Consider the following 27,986-nt stretch of genomic DNA (forward strand, 5'->3'; position numbering starts at 1 on the left):
TTATAAATAAAGTAATAAAACTATTTTTTATTTATCATGTTTTCTTTTCTAAAAAAGCATATGTAATGCTATTTTACACCATTGTCATTAAATATCTGTGTGAACTTGGTACAGTTTAATCATATGAGACTCCAGAGAATTATAAATACAATCTGACACTCCTAAGGAGGGAAGGGTCATTGACACCATTGTGCAACAATGTCAAATGGATTAAACAATATTATTTAGTTTAGTTTTATTTTTGTTTGTAATTCATTTTTGTTTTTCATTCATTGACGTATAATACTAAGCAATACGGAAACGTAACATGAACACATTTTAAGTACAATAAAAATACTTTTGCCTTCCTGGTCTTGCAGACCAGTGCAATCAAGCCAACTCTTTTCATAATTCTTGTTGGACTGAAGATATCGATTGGCAAGAGGCTGCCGGGAAAATCCACTGTGACTGTTTCTTAGAGAATGCAACTTCTAAGGAAGTTGCACTACTGGGTGCTTCTTTTATCTGGCTAACTTCACATATCCAAAGAGCTTTTACCAAACATTATGTACAATCTCGATTTTTTTTTTTGAAAACTCCATTCAAGAAAGTACTTTGATTAAAACATTTTAATGCAGAACTCATTCTATAGCTTAACTTCTATATTCATAGTACATAAAAACTCTTTAAACCTGACAATAAATGGGCACCAATGAGGAATCATTTGTCGAAAAAGAACACCACAGATTTTTGAGGTAAATCATTTTTGTTTACATTGGTCAAGACATCGACAAAGTTATACATTGTTAAAACATTCAAATAATGAAAAGAATAAAACACAAAGCAATTACACAAATGTTTGAATTAATACTCAAAGAAAAATATCGGTTCTCTTTTTTTCTGAGATAGAGAGCTTCAGTGGTCTTAGTAAAAACTAATATGCCTACTAGAATTCTACCCAGTGGAAAGGTAAGTTTATGATGAGGTTTGAGAATGACATCCCTCTCTATTCAAAACATCAGAGCTCCTCTAGCAATGTGCTGTGTGAAAACACGCGTCATGCAGGAGATGAAGTTGAGTCATCAGAGCGTCGCAGTCTGTTAGTGTCTGCACATTGCTAGTGCAGTGGTCAAAAGCGTAGCCCTCCTTCGCCGTGACTCCGAGTGCTTTAGTATGGTTAGTGGAGTTGGCGAAAGGGGGCCACGACTGGAATGGATGTAGGCAGTTAATGGCGGCGTTGGACATGGAAACTGCTAGTAGACACTGGATACTGAGCTAACGGAGATGGTTGGGTAGTCCATGATAACAGCCCATGAGGATGCAGCAGAAGAGGTGCTCCCATGCAGAAGTGATGGGTGGTTACTGTGTGTGATGTTTTACCACTAGAGACAACCAAAGGATGATGGCTAGTGGTTAACCTCAGAAGAAGACTTCACTCTGCTAGGAACACACAGGTTTGTGCTTTAAGAGTTCTTCCCTGACATCTTCATCGTAATGGTTTTCACCTCTGTATACTCTCTCAGTCCGTAGTCACCCCTGGAAAATGGACAACAACCATTGTCAGTGTGAACAGCATTGTATTGAAAACATAATCATGATATGATATCATTGATATGCACTTACAGTTCACGACCATTCCCAGACATTTTGAATCCTCCAAAGGGACACTGGCAGCTCATGGCATTATAACAGTTAATCCTGCACACAAAAAATGCATTTCACAATTTCAACAATTTCATGACATATCATACAGCTCTGTTAAATTATACAGTGGCAGTGTGTTAGGATTCGTCATAAAATAAGTAATGACAGTTAATGAGACAATCAGTGACTGACTATGCTGTAAGTTTTTGAAAATGTTTTTTCAATGTTTGAGGCATGTAAATCACCCAGTTATTTTGGGGATGTAAACAAAACAAGTGGATATCAGTTGTGTTGCTTTTGATTTTGTTTATCTGTTAATGTGAAATATCTCTTACCAAATGGTGCCAGCCTGCACAGCTGCAGATACAGTCATGGCCTTGTTAAGGTCTTTGGTGAAGACAGCCGCAACCAGACCATATTCGGTGTTGTTGGCTCTCTCAATCACTTCTTCAATTGTCTTAAACTTCATAATCTGCTGTACTGGCCCAAATATCTACAAAAAGTGCAAACATGTGACACATCTTGTTTAGTTTATTATAATACACTCGCATAATGATCAGACACTATGTTAGTTACAAAAAGCTACATTTTGCAAACATTCCATGATGCTCTACTGGTACAAAAACAATAAGTCTTGTGCTACAAAGTATACCAATACCAGTGATACTATTACGGTACATCATAAATGTCATAGGTGGGTTTACCTCCTCCTTGGCGATGCGCATGTGGTCCTGTACATTGGAGAAGACTGTGGGCTCTATATAGAAGCCTTTAGAGGACAGAACTTTGCCACCACACTCCAGTTTAGCACCCTCAGTAATGCCACTCTGAATCAGCTCCAGCACACGACTCTGCTGTTCTGCACTGATCTAGAAAAGTCAGACATAAACATTTAAATTCTCTGAATTCGAATGACAGAATCCTTAATCTTTATTCCACATAATTATATGGAACTCTTGCAACAGGCATCAGACTTTTTAATAACAAATTGCGCAGGTAACGCAAATTGTTAATTTCTTTGTATTTAATTTATTAATAATATTTTTCATTATTTAAATTTAATAATTATTAAAACAATTTAATAATAATTAAAGTGTTATAGAAATAAACTCAAACTACGCCTAGTTTTTTGCAAAAATTATTAATTAAATTACATTTTTAATACATATATATATATATATATATATATATACACACAATACTGGTCAAAAGTTTTGAAACACATTCTTTATTATAATTTATTTATTATTTTTATTTTTTTTTTACATTTTAGAATAATAGTAAAGTCATCAAAACTATGGAATAACATAAATGGAACTATGGGAATTATGTTGTGACTAAACAAAATCCAAAATAAATAAAAACTGTGTTATAATTTAGCATCTTCAAAGTAGTCACCCTTTGCCTAGAATTTGCAGACATGTACTCTTGACATTTTCTCAACCAACTTCTTGAGGTATCACCCTGGGATGCTTTTTAAAAAGTATTGAAGGAGTTCCCATCTATGTTTGGCACTTATTGGCTGCTTTTCTTTATTATTTGGTCCAAGTCATCAATTTCAAAAACTTTTATTTTATTTTATTAAATTGTAGTTTTATTATGAAATAAATTAATATGGTGGCACAATTATATTTTTATCTACAAAACTAATTTCAAACATTTTAGCATACACCTTCAGATCAAAAGATTTTTAAGATCATGAGTCAAGTGTTTCAAAACTTTTGACCGGTAGTGTGTATATATATATATTATATATATATATATATATATATATTATATATTAGAGCTGTCCGAATTAACACATGCAATTTATTAAAAAATGTAACATGTTTATTTTTTTATATTGCAATTGACGAATTTACTTTAATACAGCATAAACCAGCATAAACACTGGTTTGGAGGGTGGAACCTTTGTAATGTGTTTGCCCGGTGTCATTACATTGACGCTCACTTCACAACACACTTAACAGCATATATATATATATATATATATATATATATATATATATATATATATATATATATATATATTTTGTGTGTGTGTGTGTGTGTGTTAAAATTTTATGTGAATTAATTAATAATGTATATCATTTGCATATGGTCTTACCTGAGGTCCCTGCTCAGTGATTGGGTCAAAGGGGTTTCCCACTGTCCTTCTCTGAGCTCTCTTGACACTCCTGCACACAAACTCATCATAAATGGGCTCCTCCACAAAGATACGGGAGCCAGCCGTGCAGCACTGACCACTATTAAAGAAAACACCCTGATGGGCCTGCTCCACTGCCAGATCCACTGAAAGACACAGAGTCCAACCATATTATTAAACAGTTGCCAGCGCAATACACTACACATGGGGCAAAAGCATTGCTAGTGACAGGTGTGAAACACTGTTATTAAGTGAAACAGTCTATCATAAAAATAAAAATAAATTATTATAGAAAGTCCAAAACAACAGGTGATAGATAAATCTGGAATGTTTGCCCTTAATGCCAATAACCCTTTCAAAGTAATATATTAATAGACTTGGAGCCTTAAGTTTATTGTTAAGCAGTTGTGGTTCATACGTGTATATGCATCTGTGTGGGATATTGGACACCTGGGAAAAAGGATGGACTGCCAAGGATGGCTGTGGCATTTGAAGGGTTAATGGAGCTACTAGATTTATGGCGGTGTTGTGATTCGTCCGGGCAGGATCCATTCAGCTGATTTATGGGGGGCATGCTCATGGCTGCTTAAAGCATTTAAAGGTTTGTTGAGCTTCTTAGAGGCCCGAAGGACCGTTCATCCAACGGTAATCAGGGGTTAAGGGAGTGAGATTTGTTCATTTGCATGTACAGTATATATGGACCATGCTAAAACATAATCAAGCAGATCTGTGAAGTCTTCGATTTTATCAGCAAGTGACAGAGAAGTTCTCGGAGGCAGAACCTGTGCACAAACTGTTGTGGCAGGACAAGAGGAGGAGAGCCATAAACAGTGTCTGAATACTTACAATCGGCATCTGCAAAAATGATGTTGGGACTCTTTCCCCCGAGCTCTAGCGTGACTCTCTTCAGATTGCTCTTTCCTGCTGCTTCTTGGATCAGCTTGCCTACCTGTGGAGAGAGAGAGGAGAGTTGCTTTAATCACTGGCAGCCACTGGACACCAGTGCGGAGCCCTACTAAATCTCAACATCAGTGGGATGCTGTCATTAATAAATCTTGCCTCATAGGGAGCCCCCATGACAAGGCAAACACCAGCACCACCACCACCACTACCAGGCCTCACATCTTAAATATCTATTAGTGCTCACGGTGGTGGCCAAGGAGAATGGAATGCCTCACTTCCTACATGGAACAGTATCTGTTGGTTAATCGAGAACAGGAAGAGTTGACCGCAGGTTTGCGTAGGATGCTCAACACTTTTTGGGGCCACAAAATAACAGTGAAACAAGACCCTTAAAATGCATTTATTGGCTTTGTAGGTGCATAAATGAAAGCATATGTATGAGTATGCAGTATGCAGTGAATGGGATTATTGGTCTGTTTTTGGTTTCTTATGTTTTTTTAAGCTAAGTCTATTGTTTCATAATTCCATGTCATTTGCAGCTCCTTCCTGAATCAGTTCACATCCAAACTAGATTTCACAGTTCCCTCCACTTAAAGTTTCTCATTAGTGGTGTCCGTGAGGACTGGCTCTCGTCTTACATGCTGTTCAGGGCTGAGTAAGCACCGCAGACACTGCTCAGCTGCTGGGCCCCGGCATTGTTTCACATCACAGAGAACATTATGCTCACTTTAAATTATTTTCTTCCAACTGTGTGTATGTGTGTGTGTGTCAGAGAGAGAGAGAGAGAGAGAGAGAGAGTCTCACAGTTTACAGCCAGCTCAGCACTCAGAGAGGCTGGCGAGCAGCACTCCTAACCATAAACAAACATTTGTAAATTTTTCCTTTCCATCAAACATACTTACTGACAGTGAATATTTTCTCTATCTGTTTTCCATCAGATAGCAGCGGATAAGTGGAGAGGGGAGAACACAGAGGGAAAACAACCCTGCTCATTTCCCTCTGAAACATTCACACAGTGGAAAAATGGAAGCCTCACTTTTTGCACAAACTTATCTTAAACGTTAGAATCCCTTCCTCTCATAGATACTTTGTGTTTCTGTGTTTGTCTGCAGTAATGAGCACTATCCCATTGAAAGAAGCATCATATCCCCTCAGATTTTGGAGACAAGTGGATTTTGAATGCAATTTCCAAAAAATTATATGTATCTTTGATTGTTTATTTGCACATTATTGTAGCTAAGTCACGCATTCTGCAAATCATTTGCTTTAAAATGAAAGTTCTGACATGATTTATCCACCGCTATGTCACTCAAAACTTGTATGACTTTTTCCCATGAAACACAAAAAGAGTTATCAAAATGTCAAAGCCGCTCTTTTCCATACAACATTTTGTTTTGTTTATTAAAACAGACACTCCTACTGAACATAAAAAAAAAATATATATATATATATATATATATATATATATATATATATATATATATATATATATATATATATATATATATATATACACAGTATATATATATATATATATATATATATATATATATATATATATATACACAGTGTGTATATATATGTATATTAGGTTGGGATTTGAACTTGGGTCACCTTGCTCATTAAATTAAAACTATTCCTCTAGACAAACACTTAGTTGAGGAACTACTAAAAAGAGTATACGTGCGGTGACATGTAAACTGTTCTTAGTAGTTCCTCAAAAAAAGTATTCCAGCCCAGTGGAATAAAATAAAGATATTTTAACCTCGTATGACATTTGTGGACATTGTATTTTGGCTTCACAATACACAAAGCATAATTTAAATTAATTTAAACTGACTGATCTCAGTTCTGAACACTCTGGGCTGTCAGTAAAGGGTTAAACTTTTGACGCACAGAGTCATGTAACCAAACAACATTGCGCTGTTCACAGTTTGTCTTTGGGAGAAACGGCAACAAAACTACATCTGGTAAGAAACCTAATTAAGTTTTTACATTGAAACCTGAGTCAAAAGATTAGAGTCTCTAGTTTCATCCGAAATGCCATTTTTTTAATTTGAGCGATTTATCGTGAAACCTACGGCGTTAAACACAATTTACACTAATGTGTACTTTAGCCATTTTTTTCCATAGAAATCCTATATTTACTGTGCATTATCGCACTGAGAATCAATGGGTTCATCAAAAGCTGAAAAAAATTGCTTTCAAAGGCTTTATATGTAGTTAGGATGAAAATAAGGTGCATTTCCATCTGTTCTGAGACCAGTACAAACAGGCAGCACACTGGAGGTTAAGTCATTACTAAATAGGGAGCGAGGGAGTATCCTATAACTCTCTATGCAGCTAAGTGCATTCACATCTGACCATAAATGCACATATCAGTCACGCTCGGGTCTCATTAGGTTAAACAACAACAATAATAAAAAAAACCCTCTTGCTTTAAGTTTACATTTAGATATATCACAAGATAAAAAAGACATCACACTGCACACTTGTCACAAAGGGACTTGACTCCTCAAATTGCAACAAAGGGCAGGTCTTACAGTGCCTTTGTAATACTCCGGAATCTATTACTCTGTTAGGGAAAAGGTCCCTTGTTGCCCCCACCCCTGGGCCATGTCCTCCCTCATACATATACACACTGAAGTGACTCAGAGTCTGTGTATGTACACAATCGCACAGCATGAGAGATCTCTGCTGCCTAATCAAGTCCAGATTAAAGCACAGAAACACACGCAGCAGTGGTGCAGCAGGCCAAGAGAAGAGCGAAAACCTGTGTGGCCGCTGCCCGAAAAGAGGAAGGGCGAGAGGGTTGGGTCTATGGTGATGAGTTTCCTGTGAAAGTCACTCAGTGGAAGTGTGGGTGAAGGCGGGTGGGTTGGGACTATTTTCAGAGTGACGCAACATTCATGTGATGATTTGTGTGGCGAGTGCACATTTCTTTCCAAGGCTCAGTCATCGCATTCTTGTTTTATCAATAACATTTTGATGCAAAAGAAAGAAGTTGTCATCGCAGTCATCAAAATTGCTGAGAACTGGGAAATGAGCTAACTGTCATTTCCCACAAAAAAGAAAACATCTGTTGCATTTTAAAAATGCTTTTCAAGGGCACAAGCTTGGGTTGTTTGCTATGGAAACAACACTTCTGTTTGTATTCTTATCATTAAGGGAAATATTGCGCACACAAGTTTACTTAGCTATCTAAATTGGGATATACAATAGACTTTATTTTAATTACTAAAGGCTAACCCATACTATAACAAATGTTACCTGCAACTGTTACCTTAAGGAGCTATTTCGACCTGATTTAACCCATCAAAATGAGTTTTGTTGGTGTAACCTAATGTATTATGGTTGAGCCAGTGATGTTAGATAGAATTCTTTTACTTGAAATTAACCAGTTAATTTACGTTACCACATGAAGCACATATTTAAGGTTACATTTTTTAGTGCAAACCCACAACCTAACCCTAAAAAAATTTTGCAGTCCAAATGAGGCCCCAAAATGTCCTCAAAGGAAGCTCACTTTTGGGGACAGATTTGTCCCCAAACTACAGTATGGTTAAGTATGTACACACACTCCTCCATGTTTCTTTCACAATGAATCTAAACACTTTTCGAATCAAGCTAATGGCATCATAAACCTTAGCACTATTCTAAACATCACCAAATCCACTTCAATTAATAAAACAACACATGTGAAATGTGTAGGGAGCGATCAAAACATGCACTAAAATTTTGAGATTTATGAGATGCTATAATTGAATAAAGGGCTTAAAGGTTCTAAGCAGTGAGGCTAGAAATAATCATTGTTTAAAATAAGCTGTCATAAGTTGTGTAGATGTCAGAGAGGCCTGTTTTAAAGGTGTAAATTCTGGTGCTCTATGCCTAACATGGTGTGCCCCCTTCAGTCCCTGGCTTTCTATTAAATTTATACAGTTTGCTTCAAAGAGTTTTTTTTTCTCCAGGGCCACAGTGTAACTGTCTAATGTCTGGTGTATAGAGCTGAATAGGAAGGGTACTCTTTACACAGGACACATATAAACTATTTGTGTTTTAACTTAGGTGTCTCGTAGTGAAGGGGGGAAACCATACTGGCACAATATAAATGGTCTTCATATCTTGTTTTTGTTCTGCGTCCATGAGAGACCACCTGTGGATTAATATCTCACCCTTACATCCATTTAAAACCTGTTTATTACAAAAGATTTTGGAAAGCCAGGTGGTTCACCTTGTGTGAAAGTGTGTTTGGTATAACAGATCAGACAGTCCCCTAGTATGGACTCTTTTAACAGACTGTGATGACAAATTTCCGTCTTATTTAGCAGGATAAATCTAGTAAATTCTTTAAATATTAAATTTTAGTAATTTAATGTGAATTTATAACATTATTCTTTGTGTTTTAATACCCTGGCATTAAAAAATAGTCTGCATTCCTGTGATGGGGGTTTAAAAAAATTTGTCATCTTTCTCTCTTCTGACTTCTGTAATCCACCACTCTGTATTTTTCTACTCTTTAATTTGTATTTTATTTTATTTTTTTTACAAAATTAATAGACATAATAAAAAAATATTTTGCTGTTGAAGCAAATGGGAATGCAAAAATAATAATTTGTCAATAGAGAGCAAAAGTCTGGTTTTCGGAAGTAAAAATCCTATTCATTTTTTCCACAGACAAGTTGATTTTTCAATGATAACTTGTAAACCTTTAAAGACAGACCTACCATGAGCTCTGAGGATGCTCATCGATGGTAAATGCTTCTGTTGAAGCCATCCGTCTGCGTTATTTTAACTTAATTGTTTAAATATCATGTTTGATAGCGAAATGCATGGTAAACAACTAAATAACCCATCAGCAGAGAAAGATCCACCAATCAGAGAACTGCAGCCAACCAAGCCCACGAAATGTGCCTCAGAGTGACTGCCCACTTCCATGACGCACTGTGAATAACGTAATCGAGTCGGTGTCTCTTCACCCTTAAACTACTTATCTATTTGTACATATTGTAATATTTTGCAATAAACCTCAAATATATTGTTTCTATAATAAACTACCTAAAATCAATAGTTTTTTTTCCCCGATTTTCAATTAGTTTTTTGCCTCAAAACAAAGTTTGTAATGTTGTGATTTACCTTGGAGTTGGTTGGTTTGGTTTATGGCTTACAACTCTTTTATGAATGATTTTATGAAAAGTCTATGGGAAAAATTAATGGGAAAAATACTTCCGGAACCCAGACGGCTGAAAAAGCAGATGGGCACTGTTGCGCTTTATATAGAAGTTTACCCCGTTATAGTTTACTTTTGAATTCTAAACCCAGAAATGTGAAAAGTGATAGTTCACCCAAATATGTCATCATTCACTCACCCTCAAGTTGTTCCAAGCCTGTGTGACTTTCTTTCTTCTGTGGAACAAAAAAGGAGATGTTATGTATTATGTTAGCCTCAGTCACCATTTACTTTCATTGCATCTTTTTTACATACAATGAAAGTGAATGATGACTGAGGCTAAAATAATACATAACATCTCCTTTTGTATTCCACGGAATTAAGAAAGACATGCAGGTTTGGAGCAACATAGAGGTGAGTATTTGATGACAGAATTTTCATTTTTGGGTGAACAATCCCTTTAAAGTAAAGTACGAGATACACAGCTTTCTCAGAACTCTCATTGGAGTCCCGCACAGCAATGATGCATAAACGCGCTACTCCCTGACTCATCCAGAGCTGGTGCTCATCACACTGGTCACTATGTCAAATGAGGAGGATGAGGAAAGCGGGTGTGATTCTTCCATTTGTCTGATAGGAAAATTACCTCAGTCGATCCTGTGAACGCCACTTTGTCTATGCCCATGTGTGAAGCGATCGCGGCTCCCACAGTTGGCCCATAGCCTGGCAAAATATTGACGACTCCTGGTGGAAACCCAGCCTGTCAAAACAGTGTGAGAGGAAAAAGCTTTAGATGAGAGTTGAGCCAAGAACACCACAGGCCGTGGAGGGGGAATCCAGACCCACCCCAACCTCCCTACAGGCCCTGTGGAAGACAGGATGAACAGAACATCAAAAGGAGGAGAAGAAAGTAGGCCTCTTAATCCCAGAGAAAGGGAGAGGCAGAACAACAAGGGTTTGAGTGCAGTGGAGATCAGAGAAAGAAAGAAAGAAAGAAAGAAAGAAAGAAAGAATGATGATCTGTCACAGTATGCCTCATTTGCATGATGTTTGTGTTGTATCACTTTGTGTTGATAATTTTACTATTGTATTATGAAATTGATGTGGTCAGCATACACTGTAAAAAGTGGTAACCTTCAATTGTTACCTTAATGGGTTCATTCACCCTGAAATGAAAATTCTGTCATTTACTCAGCACCTTCATATGGTTCCAAACCTGTGTGACTTTCTTTATTTGTGAAACACACTCACACATAAATAAGATGTCAGGCAGAATGTTAGCCTCAGTCCCCATTCACTTTTATTTATTTAAGTGAATAACATTTCCTTCTGTGTTCCACAAAAGAGAAAAAGTCTTAACAACATGACAGTGAGGTAATGATGACAGAATTTTATTTTTTGGGTGAACTATCCCTTTAAGGAGCTATTTCTACCCCGATGTATTCCGGTTGATTCAGTGATGTTAAATAATATTTTTGACCTGAATAAAACCTGTTCATTTAGATGTTTCCACCTGAAACACATTTTTTTCAGTATAGAATATCCTAGGTATGTTTTTGCAGATGTGGCCTAATGTTATTATGTTTTGTCTCTTTGATCCTCATTAATTTTTTACCTCTTTGATCAGAGCACCAATATAGAGGCAGGTGAGAGGGGTCTGCTCAGCAGGTTTCATGACAACGGTGTTTCCGCAGCACAGTGCTGGCCCCAGTTTCCATGCTGTCATCACCAGCGGGAAGTTCCACTGTACAGACACAGGTCAGGAATTTACTGTGGGAGCTCGTTTACATGTCGCCATATCTTTATTTCTTGAGAACGTAACTCCTCCACTAATGATTTCAGACTCCTGCACTGCACACTCATTTACTTATTCCCACACATAATGTTTCTAAAACAGAGTCTTCTGTATCACTTCAGCACAACAACTACATTCCAGTCATTTTCCTCTACAATGGTCAATGACCTGCTGAAGGGATTTGGTGTGTACTGTTTAAACTATGTCAATTCTCATTTTTCTCATCTTACACAGAGGTCTGTAATGGTGATCATAGACTCCTTAATTACCAAATACAAATTACAATCTCTTCTTTATGCAAGTTCCTAAGTTATTTGGCTTATTGTGGAGTTCTTTAAGTTCAGTTCAATTCATGTTGCATTAATTGCACACTTCAGAATACATTGCAAAAGCAATGCAGATAAATAAATACATATTAAACATAGAAGATTAATGAATAAAAAAAGATAAATAACTACATAAGGACACTCTTCCTGTTTTTTTATTTATCTTTAATATGTATTCATTTATTGTATTTTAATTATACTTATTTTAAATAAGAAAACAAAGACAAATTATCTCTCCCTTGTTTCTACTAATGTCCTTCAACTGCTTCTCACTCCCATTCACCCCCACCTTTCACTCTCTATTTCTATGTCCATTTCACTTTCTTTTCCTACTTCCGTAAATAATCTGGGTAAAAACTCACAGGAATGATCTGTCCACACACTCCAATGGGCTCATGCTTTGTGAGGGTGAAATATTCTCCATCTGTGTGATAGAAAGAACAAAAGGGACCAGAATGTTACAGTAGAGTGTTGTCAAATGAAACATTTGAACTGTTGCTGGTTTATACATTGCATTCACCAAATAAATCATTGACTGATGACGTTACTCAAAAGTAGCAAAATGTCCTCACGTAACACAAAAAAGAATCTAGGTAAAATAGATGAATTCTACACTGTAAAAAATGTCCGTAATTTTAACGGTAAAAGGATGTAAAAATACTACAATAAAAAAAAGTTACTGTAAAATATATGTTACATTTTTTTAATATATATTTAAAAAGATTTAAATTTGAAATTTTTAGATGTTTTACAGTACATTTTTTAGATGTAAAAAGCATGATTTTCCCGTATAATCAACTGTAAATATTTATATTATGTTATTAACAAGAGAGTACATGTACTTTTTACGGTAAATTACAGAATTCCCTGCATGACCCATCACATTTCATTATATTTTATGGGAATAGTTGTTTCTTCTTATTTTTAATATCACTTTGGGGTGTTCTGTGTTATATCTGATATAGTTTAGTTCATGTTTATTGCATTATTTTAATTTCACATGTGTTATCCTGATGGTGTTAAGTGTTTGTGTGAGCGACACTGAGCACTGTTACTACATATTTATTGGTCATTGCTCTTGGAAAGGCCACTACTGATGAACTTCATGTCATCATGTGCCCTTCTGTAATTACTACAGTGATTAACAATACATTATAATGTGAAAAGAACAAGAGACTCTTTTCAATCAAAGAGTTCTACATAATATTGCTGTCTACCACCCTCTCTTATTTTAGGGCAACATGGAAAAGAGTGTGATCACTCCATCCCTTGCCGTGGAAACGTGTAGTTGGCGTAAAGCATCTGGACGAGAGGCACACCAATGATTCATCTCACTTGGTGGCCAGATAAGAGAATGCCAAAAACACACATTCTGTTTGTTTGTGCTGTAATTTTATTACGGATGAGATTGGAAATGAAATAAAGCAAATCACTGCGAGTTCCCGCTATGCAAGTTTGGTTTAGCAACACAACAAAGGCCCAGTGCTGAGCTCAAGCGCTGACAGGGAGATTTACAGTTCTTTACCCCTCCATTCTTCATTTTTATTTTTTTTCTGCTGTGAAAATCGTATCATAACAACATGCAGCGGCATGGGTGCTTATTTGTGTAAGATGAGAGAGAAAGAGAGAGAGAGAGAGAGAGAAAGAGAGATAGTATAAGGGAGCTCTTATCAAATTAAAGAGAGTTTAGAGTGTATAATATGTGATTTAGTATGTATTGAGGGTAAGACTGAGTGAGACAGTATGGGATGAGTAAAAGAAACACTGTAACACTTTGAAGCCCACCTGAAGTTGTTCAAAAGTACACTTTTCTTTGATGCAGACTTCACAAAGACAACATGGCCATGACCAGTGTTGGGTGTAATCCAATTACAAAGTAATTAGTTGCTGTAATCTAATTACTTTAGTAAAAAAAGTAGTGCAAATTCTCAAAGGACAAAAAAGTTAGGTTTCTTCCATTTCATAAATTAGGTTTAAGAGACAGAGGACAATGTGCAATATGAGAGTTGGGAGATCTTGCAGAGTGCAAGCCAGTGTAAGCTAAAAGAGTGAGACAATCAGAGAGCGATGGTGAGAGACAGTGTTGGAATGCACAATAATTACATGGACGCCCGACAGCGGACACCTCTCTCTCTTCTGCACCAATTCTCTCTTTCCTCCAGCCTATGTGGCCCATGTGATGGGGGGGGGGGGGCCTGTAGGGCGGCTCCACGATCTCCCCCGCACACACACACACACACATACTTGCACATACTTGCACACTAATGGCTGCACCGTGACATCAGAGTTGCAAGTCTGCTGCTGTCCCGTAGTCTCCAGGCTCCCTGCCGCGTTCCTTTCAAACAACTAAATTAGCCCCCCCCCATGCCCCGTAGTGCCCCCCCCAGCCCCATAGCTATCACTGCACTCCACCGATGGCAGCGCTCCACAGGAGGGTGGCCATTAGCACTCAGATTTATAACTGTTACGGGACCTCATCTGTTTACCCTCAATGCACCTCCATAACCCCACAACTTCTTCTGCAGGCCTCAGAGAAAACACAGCTCTACCCCTGTTCCAGCATCTCGCCATATCTGTTGTCTCTCTGTTCAAGGCCAAACTTAAGCTGAGAACAAGCATGTGTAGTTCCTAAACTTTCTACAATGTGCCTTCACCTAAGGGTCTTTGTTGCTTTCACATAGAGATTTGTTTTGACATTCAATCAAGTGCAGGATATGAATTATAGATATCAACAATTCAATTTTCACTAGTTAAAATGCAAATTCTTGATATCAGGAATGGAATTACTACTAGTGAAAGTGCAAATTTTTTGTATCAGAAATTACATTTGCACTAGTAAAAATGTTATGCATGGCTGATGTGTGAAATTGGAGAAATTATTTATAGATATCTGTAATTGCGTATTCAATAAGAGTGAATGACAGGTCATTACATTACAGTTCCAGATATAAAAAATTATGGATTTTACTAGCTGAAATTCCATTTTTGATATCAAGAATGTATATTTCTGCAAATAATGACATCATATTTTAAATTAATAACAACTTTTTTACTAGTACAAATGTAATTACTGATATAAAAAATAGCACTTTAATATGAAAGTGGGTGTGTGAAGAAAAATAGTAGTAATTCCATGCCTGATATCAAGACAGCATTTTAACTAGTGAAAACTGAACCGTCTATAATTCATAAATATCTCAAATTAATATCCTACACATGATTAAAAGTCAATTCGACTTGCCATAGTGGAGGGCGTCTTATCCTCTGTACTCGCCAAAAATCTTGTTCTGCATCACTGTGCCACCAGCTTGCCATTTTGATAACGATTATTTATTATATAGATGTCTAATCAGTAGACATATTTGTTCTGTGTTGATATAAGTGACATGCATTATGTCCTTTTTTATTTATACCGTACTGTACCTAACTCTGCGATGAGGGTTTATGATAGGATGAGTGTTAGCTTACCAGTTGGAATTGTGGAACCGTGGATCTTGTCTGCCCATCCAGCAAAATATCGCAGAGTCTTAATGGTTCCCTGAAGGTCCACAAAGAAGGTGGGAAGAAAAGGTTTCCCGCTGTCCAGAGACTCCAGGGTCTGGGAGGACAGAGGACAGATGAGAGAAGGATCGAGTGCGTGGGTGTGTGATGAAACATTGCTCATTGGGATTAAACCTGACACCCCCCAATGCTGAATTTAGACTTAGCATATCTAAAGCACACACTTTACCTCTGCTCCCCTAGGAAACATGATACTCATATAACCATCACCAGAGACCTGGCTTTGTTATCTCTGTGTCAACCAGGCATGATTTGTAATCGGTGTGGGAATAGATTGATATAAAGAATGATCATAACCACATGGACATCACATTTCTCTTTCAAAGCAATTCGCTCTGACACTTGTTCAGATCTGGATGGAGAAAATCTGTTGTTTCAGTCCATTTAAGACAGAGTTTAAACTGCAACATGAAAGAAATTAATTCGAAATGGCCATGGCCTGCTCAGGAGAGCCGCACTCACAGATACAAACACATCACTTTTGTTTTTAAAACTGTCTCTTCAGACACATATCCGTGAGTGGGAAGTAAAAGCAGATGTCCTTGGCGGAAGAAAGAGATAGAAGCTTATCATAGCATAGCACAATACCTCTATTTTACATTTCACTCCAAACTTAAGTGATCGTTAGCACCCAAAGGTCATGCGTCCCAACCCAGTGTTGCCATCGTCATGGGTTTCAGACATTTGCAGAACAAATCAAAATTATTAGGAAAAAAGTCCATCAGCCCCTGCCATGAAGCTTTAATTAGCCAGAGCCAGACAGACAGGCTCACTCATTAGACACTTGCTTATTGTTGTGAGCGTCTTTGTCTGTCTAGATGGCTTTGTCCTTTTAAATCTTATTCTCACTCACCCAAAACTGGTACTGACTAGAATGAGACTTGATTTAAGTCTGAGGGCCATTAGTTCGTGAGTGAAAGTGATAGTTATGGGGGAATCAGATGCCAACAAGGGAGCATGGGCCAGGTACTTTGGTTGTAGTCCAGCCATCACAGAACTTATGGAATTGATTATCAGATCAACTACGTATCAAAAAAGTAAAAACAAATAAAATAAAATGTGATGCAGCGTTTTTAAAGAGCTGAATGCAGTTAGTTCCACAGTTACAGCTGCCGTGTTTATTTATTTATTTTTTTTCCTTTAAATACCATGCATAAAATAGAAACTCTTGAAAATAGGTGTCCTGAGAAATAAATAATCTCTGCGACAGCCCTAGGCTCTGTAAATAGCAAATCGGAAAACTTGTAAATGGCTCTCTGCCAATGGCGTGAGTTTGAAGCGGGACTAAATGATTGTCAAAACTATAGCAGATGGGGGAATGTTTGGTTAAAAAGCATTTTTTCATTTGCTATGATCAGAATAGCATACTATCAAACTATCATACTACTCTTACTATTTGTAAAGAATATATATATATATATATATATATATATATATATATATATATTAGATTTTAAGATTTCTAGTTTTTCATGATTAATTTTAGATTTTAAGAAATACATATATTTTCTTAATGTATATATATTGCATAATATACTATTATAAATAATAACATATAATATATTTTGAAGGCAGATTTGTTTACCGAAAGGTTAAAATGGGTTCTTAGGACAAAAGTATTTTTCATGAAAGTCAGCATTTTTTCACATTTTATCGGGCAGGTTGTCACTTGTGTTTTAAATGTCATACACGTATACCATTTATTAATTACATTATTTCTTTCTCATATTTTATATGTAACCTTTTGCATTTTGTGCTTCTTAATTGTTTCCCTTTTTACATTTTGCTAAAAAACCTATAATAGGATGTTTAATGCAGGTGTCAAATTAAAGAGCGGCATTCATTTTTTTTTGATAGTTGTGATGGTGGGAAAACAATTCCACATCACCCCCCAATGTAAACATGAAACCTACACCACTGGTTTAGTGACAGGTTCCATTGTGACAACTTGCCTCATATAGTGTGATAATATGCCCCACTATAATATATATATATATACACTACCGGTTTCACTAAAGTTTTGAAACACTTGACTGAAATGTTTCTCATGATCTTAAAAATCTTTTGATTTGAAGGCGTATGCTTAAATGTTTGAAATTAGTTTTGTAGACAAAAATATAATTGTGACAACATATTAATTTATTTCATTATAAAACTAAAATTTTATTTAAAAAAACGTTTTTTTGAAATTGATGACTTGGACCAAATAATAAAGAAAAGCGGCCAATAAGTTCCCAACATAGATGGGAACTCCTACAATACTGTTTAAAAAGCATCCCAGGGTGATACCTCAAGAAGTTGGTTGAGAAAATGTCAAGAGTATTCTAGGCAAAGGGTGACTACTTTGAAGATGCTAAAATATAACACAGTTTTGATTTACTTTGGATTTTGTTTAGTCACAACATAATTCCCATAGTTCCATTTATGTTATTCCATAGTTTTGATGACTTTACTATTATTCTAAAATGTGAAGAAAAAAAATTATAATAAAGAATGAGTAAGTGTTTCAAAACTTTTGACCGGTAGTGTATAATAAACATGTATATATAGTCTATAGTATCCATGCCTCATTATAAAAATACATAAAAATTGATTCCTGCCATTAGCTTCTTGCTGATCTATGGTGAAAAGGGTGTTGGATGGTTACACCACAGAGGAATACTCACAGCAAGGTAGGCTCTGTCTCTTTCCACCAAGTCAGCCAGTTTGAACAACAGCTTCCCACGTTCAGATGCATCCATCCTCCTCCATACTGAACCCAGAGAGAAGGCCGAACGTGCTGCCTGTACAGCTTTCTCCACATCAGCCTTAAAGAAAGAGAAAAAGAGGGGATGAACAGAGGTAGAGAAACAAGAAGAGAGGGGAGAGCTGTTAATGATATAACCTTATCCTGTAAACAGGTGTTTGTCCACCTCTGGGACAGATGAAATCCATCTATTCCGGATGAGACTCAATGACTTTCCCAGTTGCACGTTCACTTTTACGGTTTTCCACACTCTCTGCCTGATTTACTAAGGAACTATGGCCTCTAGCTTACTTAAACATATTAGACTAAACTACAGCCATCCCCCCACAACCCACTCCAAATTTGGACGCTCATTCATGCTGATTGAAGGCTGAAAGTGAGAAGCACAATAGCTGTGCTGGACGACTAAATGTAGTCCAGCAGTGCAATTGTGCCAAACCTGTTTCTGGCAGTGGTTTGATCGTATACCAATACACATTCATTTGCTGCATGCTAAGAAAGCACACACACCTTATCTGCCTCCTGTACATCACAGATCTTCTCCCCTGTAGCTGGGTTGTATGTGGGGAAGACCTTACCGCTCACAGAATCATGCCATTCGTTATTAATAAAAATCTGTGGAGAGAGAAGAGAAAGACACTGTTTAGTTTTCGCAATGGTGAGTCCTTTTAGAAGAAAAAAGGCGAGAGTGTGTCAAAAATGAGAACCACAGTTAGGCCTACTTTATGTTAACGTAACACAGCTAAACAACTGGAAATGTGAGAAGTCAGCATTTTAACGCAGAAAGTGTCCAAAAACTATATGTCTTTAGACTCATATGAGTAGTTGCAGTGAGTTTGTTTAACTTCATGGTGATACACAGAAATAGGAGAGAGTGTCTTTCTCCCCTTGCGTGTTTAATGGTTGTGGTGTGAGAGGAATCTCTGTGAACTGTGTTCTATTGCAGGGCTGCCCAATATCACGCTCCTGGGAGTGATCCAGCAACCAGACAGAAAGAGGTGGGGTAAAGGGGAAAGGAGAGATAAATCCCTATCAGACACACACACACACATACACACACACAGACAGAAGTGCATATGGACAAGCACACACTTAGGCAAACACTGAGATACACACAGAGACACGTTTCACAACATCACTGCTCGTTTACGAGATCATAAAACACGTGCCGCACTCTGGCTCTGGTGATGTGTTAAAAGAAGCGGTCCGTAAAACAACCGCCTCAGATTCCAAAAGATGGATTTTTCAAGCTCAATAAAAAAGAAAGGAAAAATACTTCATTATTCACACAAATTTTGTTTTCAAAGGACACAAAGTGCATATGTTGCAATGAGCAGAGCCAAATAAGTTGCTTATCGAGCGTGATTTCAATATTTAAATGAGACTTATGGAAGATTAAAAGAGACAAAAAGAGAAAAAAAAAATACATCTGTCAGCATTTATTTACCTTTGTGTTGTTCTGTTGGGCAACAGGATCTGTTGTTACCATTCCCTTTTATTGTATTGAAAAAAGATGCAATTAAAATGAATGGTGACTGAGACTGTTAGGCCCCAACATTCTACCTAACATAGGACAAACTTTTGTGCCCGTACTGGTTTAGAACATCATGAGGGTGAGAAAATGATGAAAGAATTTAATTTTTTTGGGTGAACTATCCCTTTAACAGATGCTGCTTATATACTGCACGCCAATGGACATGTTTAGTTCTTGCAAACTCTTGATTTCAACAAAACTCTGACAGATCAGGTGTTATTCAAACATCAGCTGGCTCTGAGTTGAACATGCACACTTGTTCTCTTCCTGTCATTTGTGTATAGAAGACGAGGTTCGGTTCAAAGAAAGCTTAACGCAGGGTTCAAGTGTGCCGTTGCCCTGGGCCTCCTCAAACTCTCCAACATGTTTACTAATGTAAACTTACAGGCTTAAGTAGAATTTAATTGGCTGTAAACTGCGAGGACTGTTTACTTTAGGACAGGTACAAAATGGCAGTTGATATGGAGCCCTGTTTGCGGCCTCAATAACCCCCACTTTTTCTCTGTCTCTCCCCTAAAATTGGCATGAATAAATCACTCCTGGACATGGTGTAAGTATCAGTCTGAACCATACTGATTCCTCTCCTATACATTTACATCAGCCTCCCTTCTCTCTCTTCTAATTCTTCCTTTCCTCTTCCCCTCCCTCTTCCTTACAGGCTTTTTGCATTAAGGGGCCACCTTTAATCTATCTGACTCTCATTTGGATCACTTCATCAAAGTGTCAGTGGCCTCATCGAGCAGAAGGCCCATTACAAAAACAGAAAGCCCCGTAGAGGAGCGAATTAGTTTTCAAATTTATAGAGGCCACTGTAGTGGAATGCTTTAAATCAGAGGCAGACTGTGACAGGCCAGTGGGCTGGGGAAGAATGCAGACGGTGGTCAGCTTTATGCTCTTCGTAACCCCACACTTACGGCACCCCGGAATGGAGGAGCGGGGAATTCTGGGTGAGATGCGGACTGGGCCACCATCTAAATCACGACTAGAAAAGGACGACCATTAGAGGCCATTTGGCTCAGTCTTCCCTGAGCTCTGGGGGCTCTCGGACTTTTGTCTCTTTCCATTGATAAAGTTGATAAAGAGCGACAGGGCAGCGCCGTAAATCAACTCTCAAGGTTTCTTTATACTTTGGCTTTGATTAAAGAAAAGGGATAAGAACAAGTGCAAAAGTGCAAAAATTCATATTGATCACCGTTTCTTTGTGGTGCCCCTGCTGGAGGCTTCAGTGTGGCCAAATTGAAAAGGTTTGTTTCAGGCAGAATGGTACGAAGAGCTTGAAAACGAAAAGAAAAGAACGACTTCAGTTAGTATGAAAACTGACTGCCTAGCTATGACAACTAGATTTTGTTTATAACAGCAGGGGGGTAGAAAGTTTATTATTTTTAAACAAAACAGACACTTAGTGTAGTATGCAAACAGAAAGAGAATGCCTCTGCAGTGAATGAGCTGGCAACGGCCCACAAACACATCGACTACAGGCTGTTACGAAAGTGGACAGAGCAAGGATAGGTTAGGGTTTTATGTGCAGGCCACAGCACAAGACAGCTGCAAACATTTAGAATCACCTCATGTTTTTTATTCGAGCTGTCAGTCTCTCAGTGCTGACTACGCTCGTCTGCAAAGCTAATTAGATGGTGAGATATGCAGCGCCTATCGTAAACACATTGTGGAAGAGGGACCCACAGCGCACGATGACAGCATCATTATGCTTCTACTTATTGCTGAGATGTTTATCAGCACATTACTTCACACAGGAAAGGAGATTATCACCCAAAAAAGCAAGAGGTCGACTTTGTTCCTCTAGAAATACTTGAGCTAGATGGGCCTTTTTTGGGCTGACTTGAAGAACTCTAGCAGTTGTACAATGCTGATCCATTTCTCATTTGCACCAGTGAGCTCTCTGGAGGCTTCGCACAACTGCAGGAGGAAGCGAAGCGGGAGCGGGGATGGAGGATGCCAGAGCTCACTCTACAGCCAGTGAAACATCTGTTTGGCCGCCAGCAACTTCTAATGGCTCAGACACATGAGAAAAATTTAATGGCAAACATTTTTTGGCCATTGTGAAAATTATTCGTTTTTATATGTGTGTGTTCTTTATCTGTGTTTTAACAGGATAGGCCAGAATTCCAGAGCCAGACAGATTGTAACAGGGCACCTGCAGTCTTGGTCTCAGTCTGCACAGGAAGTTTCATATCCTTTCCAAAGCAGTTCACGTTCATTCTGACAGTGGACACACTTTAGAGAAATATTTGGGGTTCAATAGAATTATGTTGATTACCACAAAAATAAATTTTGTCTTGGCCCTCTTTTGTTTTTTGTTTTTTTCAAGGCAAAAAAATGTGTTACAGTGAGGCACTTACAATGGCAGTGAGTGTGGCCAATCTGTAAATGTTAAAATACTCACTGTTTCAAAAATATAGCCACAAGACGTAAACAGTATGCGTGTTAACATGATTTTAGTGTGATAAAATTGCTTACGAACCTTTTCTGTGTAAAGTTACATCCAGTTTTACAACTTTGTTGCCATGATGACATAAACCCTAAAATGACTGTAAAAATGACGATTTAAACAACTTTACAACTCAAATAATACATTACTTTTAACAGAAGAATTAATGTAAGTGCTTTTATAAAATTATAAGCTTCACATTTCTGCCTTTAAACCCTCCAAAAATTGGCCCCATTCACTTCCATTGTAAATGCCTCACTGTCACCTTGATTTTTGCTTTTTTTAAAGAAAAGGACTGACGAGTCGAAATGATTTTTTGTGGTAATCAACATAATGCCACAAATGCTGTAGATTGAGCTTAACTTGTATTGATCCTGGTATTTGCCTTTAACATGTTGATAATTACAAGTGTTACAGGAGATTAGGGAGCTTAAGACATCTTTTCCACAATCCTTGCAATTACCACAGCAGAGATGTGAAATCTAACAACATAACTAACCAGTCTCCATTTGTCTGTCCAAGTATACATAACAAAATGGGTACTTGAATATCTGAAGGATGGACATCAGCTGAGCAAGTGTTAAATAGGCCTACATGCCATGCATCACCTCTGTTTTTTGAAACATGCGTACGACGCATGCTCCAAAACGTGGAGCAAAGCCGAGTACAGTTGTGGTCTGATTAACGTGTATAACATGCATGCAGGACAAATCTGAGCTACAATCGCATTATTTAGGTCTGTTAGTCCGACTTTGCAAAAATCTGATGGTGCGATTTCATGCATTTACATGACATTTTAGAAAGACAAATTTTTAACTGGAACTTTTAAAGTGCATGTAAACTTACTGAATGACACCCAGAGACATAATAATAAAAGTTTGTGAGATTTTTGTCCGCGTACTTGTGCAAAACAATTAGAAGTAATGAGCATGATATGGCTAATCATATAGAGATACAAATAGTGCTTTTTGTCCCTGAGCAGAGAGAAAAACACTGAAAAGGCCAAAGATAATAAATGATGGAGATGTGAAGAATAGAGAAAGAGTGTTGGGGGGGGGGATGATAAGTCAAAGCAAAAGAGGGTGTAAGAGAGAGGAGTCCTCACTGTGCCGCTTACTATAAATCAAGACTCAGTGTATGCTCTACTTTGGGCGCTGTTTGATGTGCAGAAATGGTGAGTTTTGAAGTGAAAAACTCCAGAGGTATGGGACAGGCTCTCGTAAGCCAGGGCCACTGACCCTAACAGTGAGACAGAGCCATATATTACACCCTGCTGGACAGCTTCTAGAGCAGAACCCCCCCCCCGACTCCCATCTGTACTATCTCATGCACTGACGGATTGATGGGGCCTACCTCATTCACTCATGCTGTCTCCCAGATTAGATACAAAAGTCCCCACTTCAGCTCACACTACTGTCCTGGCTGGACGTTTAAGCCCCTAAAATATAAAGACATGTCCAACAAATGGCTATCAAATGTCTCTTTCCCAATGAAGTTCTCAGTATAAAACTCACTTTCCCTACCCAATTTGTTTTAAAATCACCCCACAAATATAAAATCATAAATATTTAACCACAATCACACAAAGATCACTTAAATATGCATACATGTGGATTGTCTTTAAAATACAGGGCCTATTTACTGCAAGGCAGGCAGTAAATAAAACTGGTAATGTTGTGGTAATAAATCAATATATAGATTTAATTGACTATCTTTGAGACATATCAGTGATTGAAAACAACATTTAATCAAAATTTGTAATTATCAGCTGCAGCGAACGACACAAGGGAAAGTGAGAGATTAATAGCCTGTCTCCAGTTTCCTTGCTTATTCCAGGTTTAAGTCTCAAACGTCTACATCACTTATGTGTTATAACTGAGTGGTGTGAGCACATCATCACCCTGCCTGCTGGAATCCAACACCTCTCTTTCAAAAAGACTCCTGGGTCCCAATCAATTTCACTAACATACACACACCTATCAACAAAACATTTTCCTTTTCTCTCTTCCATCTTGGAAGAAAAAAAAGAAGAGAAAACATCAATAACCAGCCATCACTGGAGACAAATTTATGGCTTCCTTAGTGCCATTATCAGCCCAGTGGGCCAGCAGACAGAGAGAGACCTTCTTCAGCAGACTAGCTCTCCCGTGACTAGTCAAACACATGCTCTTTATACACACTCTACCCTCTCAAGCAGCCGGTATGTTAGGAGAAACTGTAAGCCTATAAATTGTATTGTGCTCTTAACTCAGGTGTCTGTAATTACACACTAAACAAAAGGACTTTGACAAATATCAGCAAACAATAAGTGGAAGCTCAATCGTAAAAGTTCAATGGCAGGGCAGAGGGAAGATAAGTCCCATATCGCTGTGTTTAATCTTAAGTCCGTAACACAAACACGCACACACTGGTACAGGTGTAGTGATTGTCACATAATGAGTACAAACGGGAGTGTGTATCAGTAGGGTGAAAAGCTTACTGGAGAGGACAAAGGCCGTGTGTTAGCAATCACCACTCATTTTTACTGTCATTTCACTGTACACGGAACAATCAAACTAACAATCTAGGTTATTCACATTTGGTGTGTGCAAAAAAAATAAAAAAATACAATGCAGTATAATATATACTCACTGAGCACTTTATTAGGAACACTATGGTCCTAATAAAGTGCCCAACGTGGAACCTCAAGGTTCGACGTGTTGTGCATTCTGAGATGCTATTCTGCTCACTACAATTGTTGTGGTTATCCAGTTACTGTAGCCTTTCTGTCAGCTCTAACCAGTCTAGCCATTCTCCGTTGAACTTTCTCATCAACAAGGCGTTTCCGTCCGCAGAACTGCCGCTCACTGGATGGTTTTAGTTTTAGTACCATTCTGGTGGTTGATGTGAACATTAACTGAAGCTCCTGACCAATATATGCCTGATTTTATACATTGCACTGCTGCCACATGATTGACTGATTAGATAATCGCATGAATAAGATGCAAGTGTTCCTAATAAAGTGCTCAGTGAGAGTAAATCCATGTGATATGATACCATCCAACAGAGTATTTCAATTATACTGAGTTAGATACAAAGTGAAATGTTGCAGAGGGCTTATATTATGATGAAAGAATGCATTCTTGAATAAGACTTGGTTGCTGGTTATGATCTGTGTATCATCACCATTATGTTGCATTTGTAATAATTGCTGTAGAGTTTGTTTTGTAATGATTATTTATGACAATGCCTGACTGAATCAATAGCCACTAACTTTTCCTTTCCCTGCTTGAAATGAATTGTGCTACTATGAACACCAGAACTGAATAGGAGGCATGAAGAAGGTTACTCAGTATTTACATAAGTGGTTGTCAGCGATAGAAGAATGAGATTATGCCCATTAATGTTATTTCCATAACTCAGAGCCTCTGGCATTGAGCTCTGCTCATTAACAGCAGAGAAAGTACGATTTAAGAGGTCTCCAAGGAGTCCAACTAAAATGGCTTAAGCCAGACTTACACAAATAATAAAAAACTTGGCCCCACACTGACTTCATTTGAAAGAAAAGTATCGATCGGGCATATCTGAACTGTTACATCAGGGCCTGTACTGTGCTGCACCAGGCACACAAAATCAAAATAGCATGGGGGTGGGGGCGTGGGGGTAGAGCAAGAGCGAGACGGAGAAGTGAAGGGAGTTCACATCACTAATGCCCAAAGTGGACCCCCCCCACCCCCCTCCCACACACACACACACACACACTCACACCCATACACACTCATACAAATAGCACATACTGGATAATTCAAATTCCTATGAATACATCCTTCTCACACTCCCATCTGCTTTTGAAAGAAGTTATGAGGTAAGAGGAAGAGAAAGAGCGGGAGATGCAGGGTGTGTAGGACACAGGAGTCTCCAGCTCTTGCTCTGAGTGAACTTCGCTCTCGTTACCACCGTGATTATTGCCCTGTACTGCTCTTTGCCGGCTTTATCCTCTCATCTCACAGTAATAAAATTATTTTCAAAGCTGGTAGAATTTAAGGTGAGCTAACCAAGAAAACAAAGGTTGTATGAGATTGTCTCTCAATATTTGGGACAAATCAACACTTCTTGATTATTTTAAAAGAGGACAATAGGGGATGACATAACAATGGTCCTGTTGGTTATGTCTTCTGAAAATCCACAAATCAGTGATGTGCTGACATCTTTTGTAATTTCTCCTCTTATCATTATTGGAAGCTTCTTATACCCCTGCCATTTTCAAGAGTGATCCAAATATCTGTCACACTCAATCCATAAAGAATTATAAAACACATTTGGATTGGATCCCTGAGAATGTGCATTTGATTACACTACTGCAAATATTGTCATCGAGTTTTGGCAAAAGTTGTTGTTGTAGTGATCGTAGTATTGAACATACTGGTAACACTTTGCAATAAGGTTCCATTCTTCAACATTAGTTAATGCAAAAGGTATCATACTACAACATTTATTAATCTTAGTGAATGTTAGTTAATAAAAAATACAAATGTTCATTGTTAGTAAATGTTAGTTCATGGTGCACTAATGTTAACATATACATCTTTTGATTTTAAAAATATATTACCATATGTTGAAATTAACATTAGCAAGATTAATAAATGCTGTAAAAGTGTTGTTAATGTTAACTATGTTGTTAGCAAATGTTAACAAATGGAACCTTATTGTAAAATGTTACCAACATACGAAGTCCAAAATATATCAGAACAAAGAAATAATAATAAAAATAAAAAATAAAAAAAATTGACGGCGTTCCAGCGACAAAGACTCACAACTAAAATGTTGAACTAAATGCGAGTTTGAGAAGGGCGCACTAAACTCCTACAACAAATAATAGGCTAATAAGAAGGTCATAAATAAAGACAACCTGTTAAACCCCAAACTAGTCTATTACCAGATTAACAGAGCGAAAAGAATACTTTTAAATCTTAATGGACACTCGACAATATGTCATGATCGAGAAGTTTCATGAGCGATGCACTTACTTCTGTTCAAGATATTAAGCATATCTTGACTTTCATACTCTTTGTATAGGACACGCATAAATTCAGTATCATCTGTTGCCTGTATTAGGTTTGAATAACATTTTTATTGCTGATACCGCACAATTAGACTCCGTACCTAAACAAAGACTAGGCGATAGCCAAAACTACAAAAGTGAAACAACACAAGTCACGCATTACCAAATAGCCTGTCTCGATACAGATACGCAACTGATTCAGTCATTATGTAGATGATTTTTTACATCAATACTGGCACATTTGGTTTAAATTGATCAAGAATGTTACTAATGACATGGCTGCAAGAAAGTTTAAAGTTTTGCTAGCGCGCGCAGTCATAACATATAAATGTGCGATGTAATCGAAGTTTGCATTTCCCGTTATGAGCAGTTTCAGAACTTTTGATAGTGATTAGAAATAGTCTTACAAACCTTGGTGTACTTGATCTCAGGATTGGGTACCGGTGAGGGCATCAGATGAAGAGATGCCATGAGCGCAGCCGGGTCGCTCTTCACCTCTCCTGGCAGTTCAACTTTACTGGAGGTCATTGCGTCTCTTGGAGAATTGAGGAATTTTTTTTCTGCTGATTTGTGATTTCTACTTTGGAATCCTTCCTGTGTTTATAACCAGGTGTCAGCCCTGGTCCATTTTTATTGGGCAGAGAATAGGGCCGTCCTCCTAATATAATTAAAACGGAGCATTTACATAAACTCCT

At 37.7% G+C, this 27,986-nt stretch overlaps 1 protein-coding gene across 1 annotated transcript; it reads right to left on the minus strand.

Annotated features, from left to right (window-relative positions):
• On the minus strand, window positions 1-27,965 carry LOC127409667 (retinal dehydrogenase 2-like). The gene is made up of 13 exons (XM_051644401.1): window positions 27,703-27,965; window positions 18,778-18,882; window positions 18,188-18,328; window positions 15,429-15,558; window positions 12,323-12,384; window positions 11,455-11,583; window positions 10,486-10,599; window positions 4,616-4,718; window positions 3,731-3,915; window positions 2,328-2,492; window positions 1,959-2,116; window positions 1,603-1,677; window positions 1-1,515 (listed from the first exon to the last, which is right to left on the minus strand). The coding sequence occupies exons 1-13, from the start codon at window positions 27,817-27,819 to the stop codon at window positions 1,443-1,445; spliced, it is 1,557 nt and encodes a 518-aa protein (XP_051500361.1). The 5' UTR covers window positions 27,820-27,965; the 3' UTR covers window positions 1-1,442.
• Between the last annotated feature and the right edge of the window lie 21 nt (window positions 27,966-27,986).

This window comes from Myxocyprinus asiaticus, chromosome 2, assembly GCF_019703515.2.
Source record: "Myxocyprinus asiaticus isolate MX2 ecotype Aquarium Trade chromosome 2, UBuf_Myxa_2, whole genome shotgun sequence".
NCBI lineage: Eukaryota > Metazoa > Chordata > Actinopteri > Cypriniformes > Catostomidae > Myxocyprinus > Myxocyprinus asiaticus.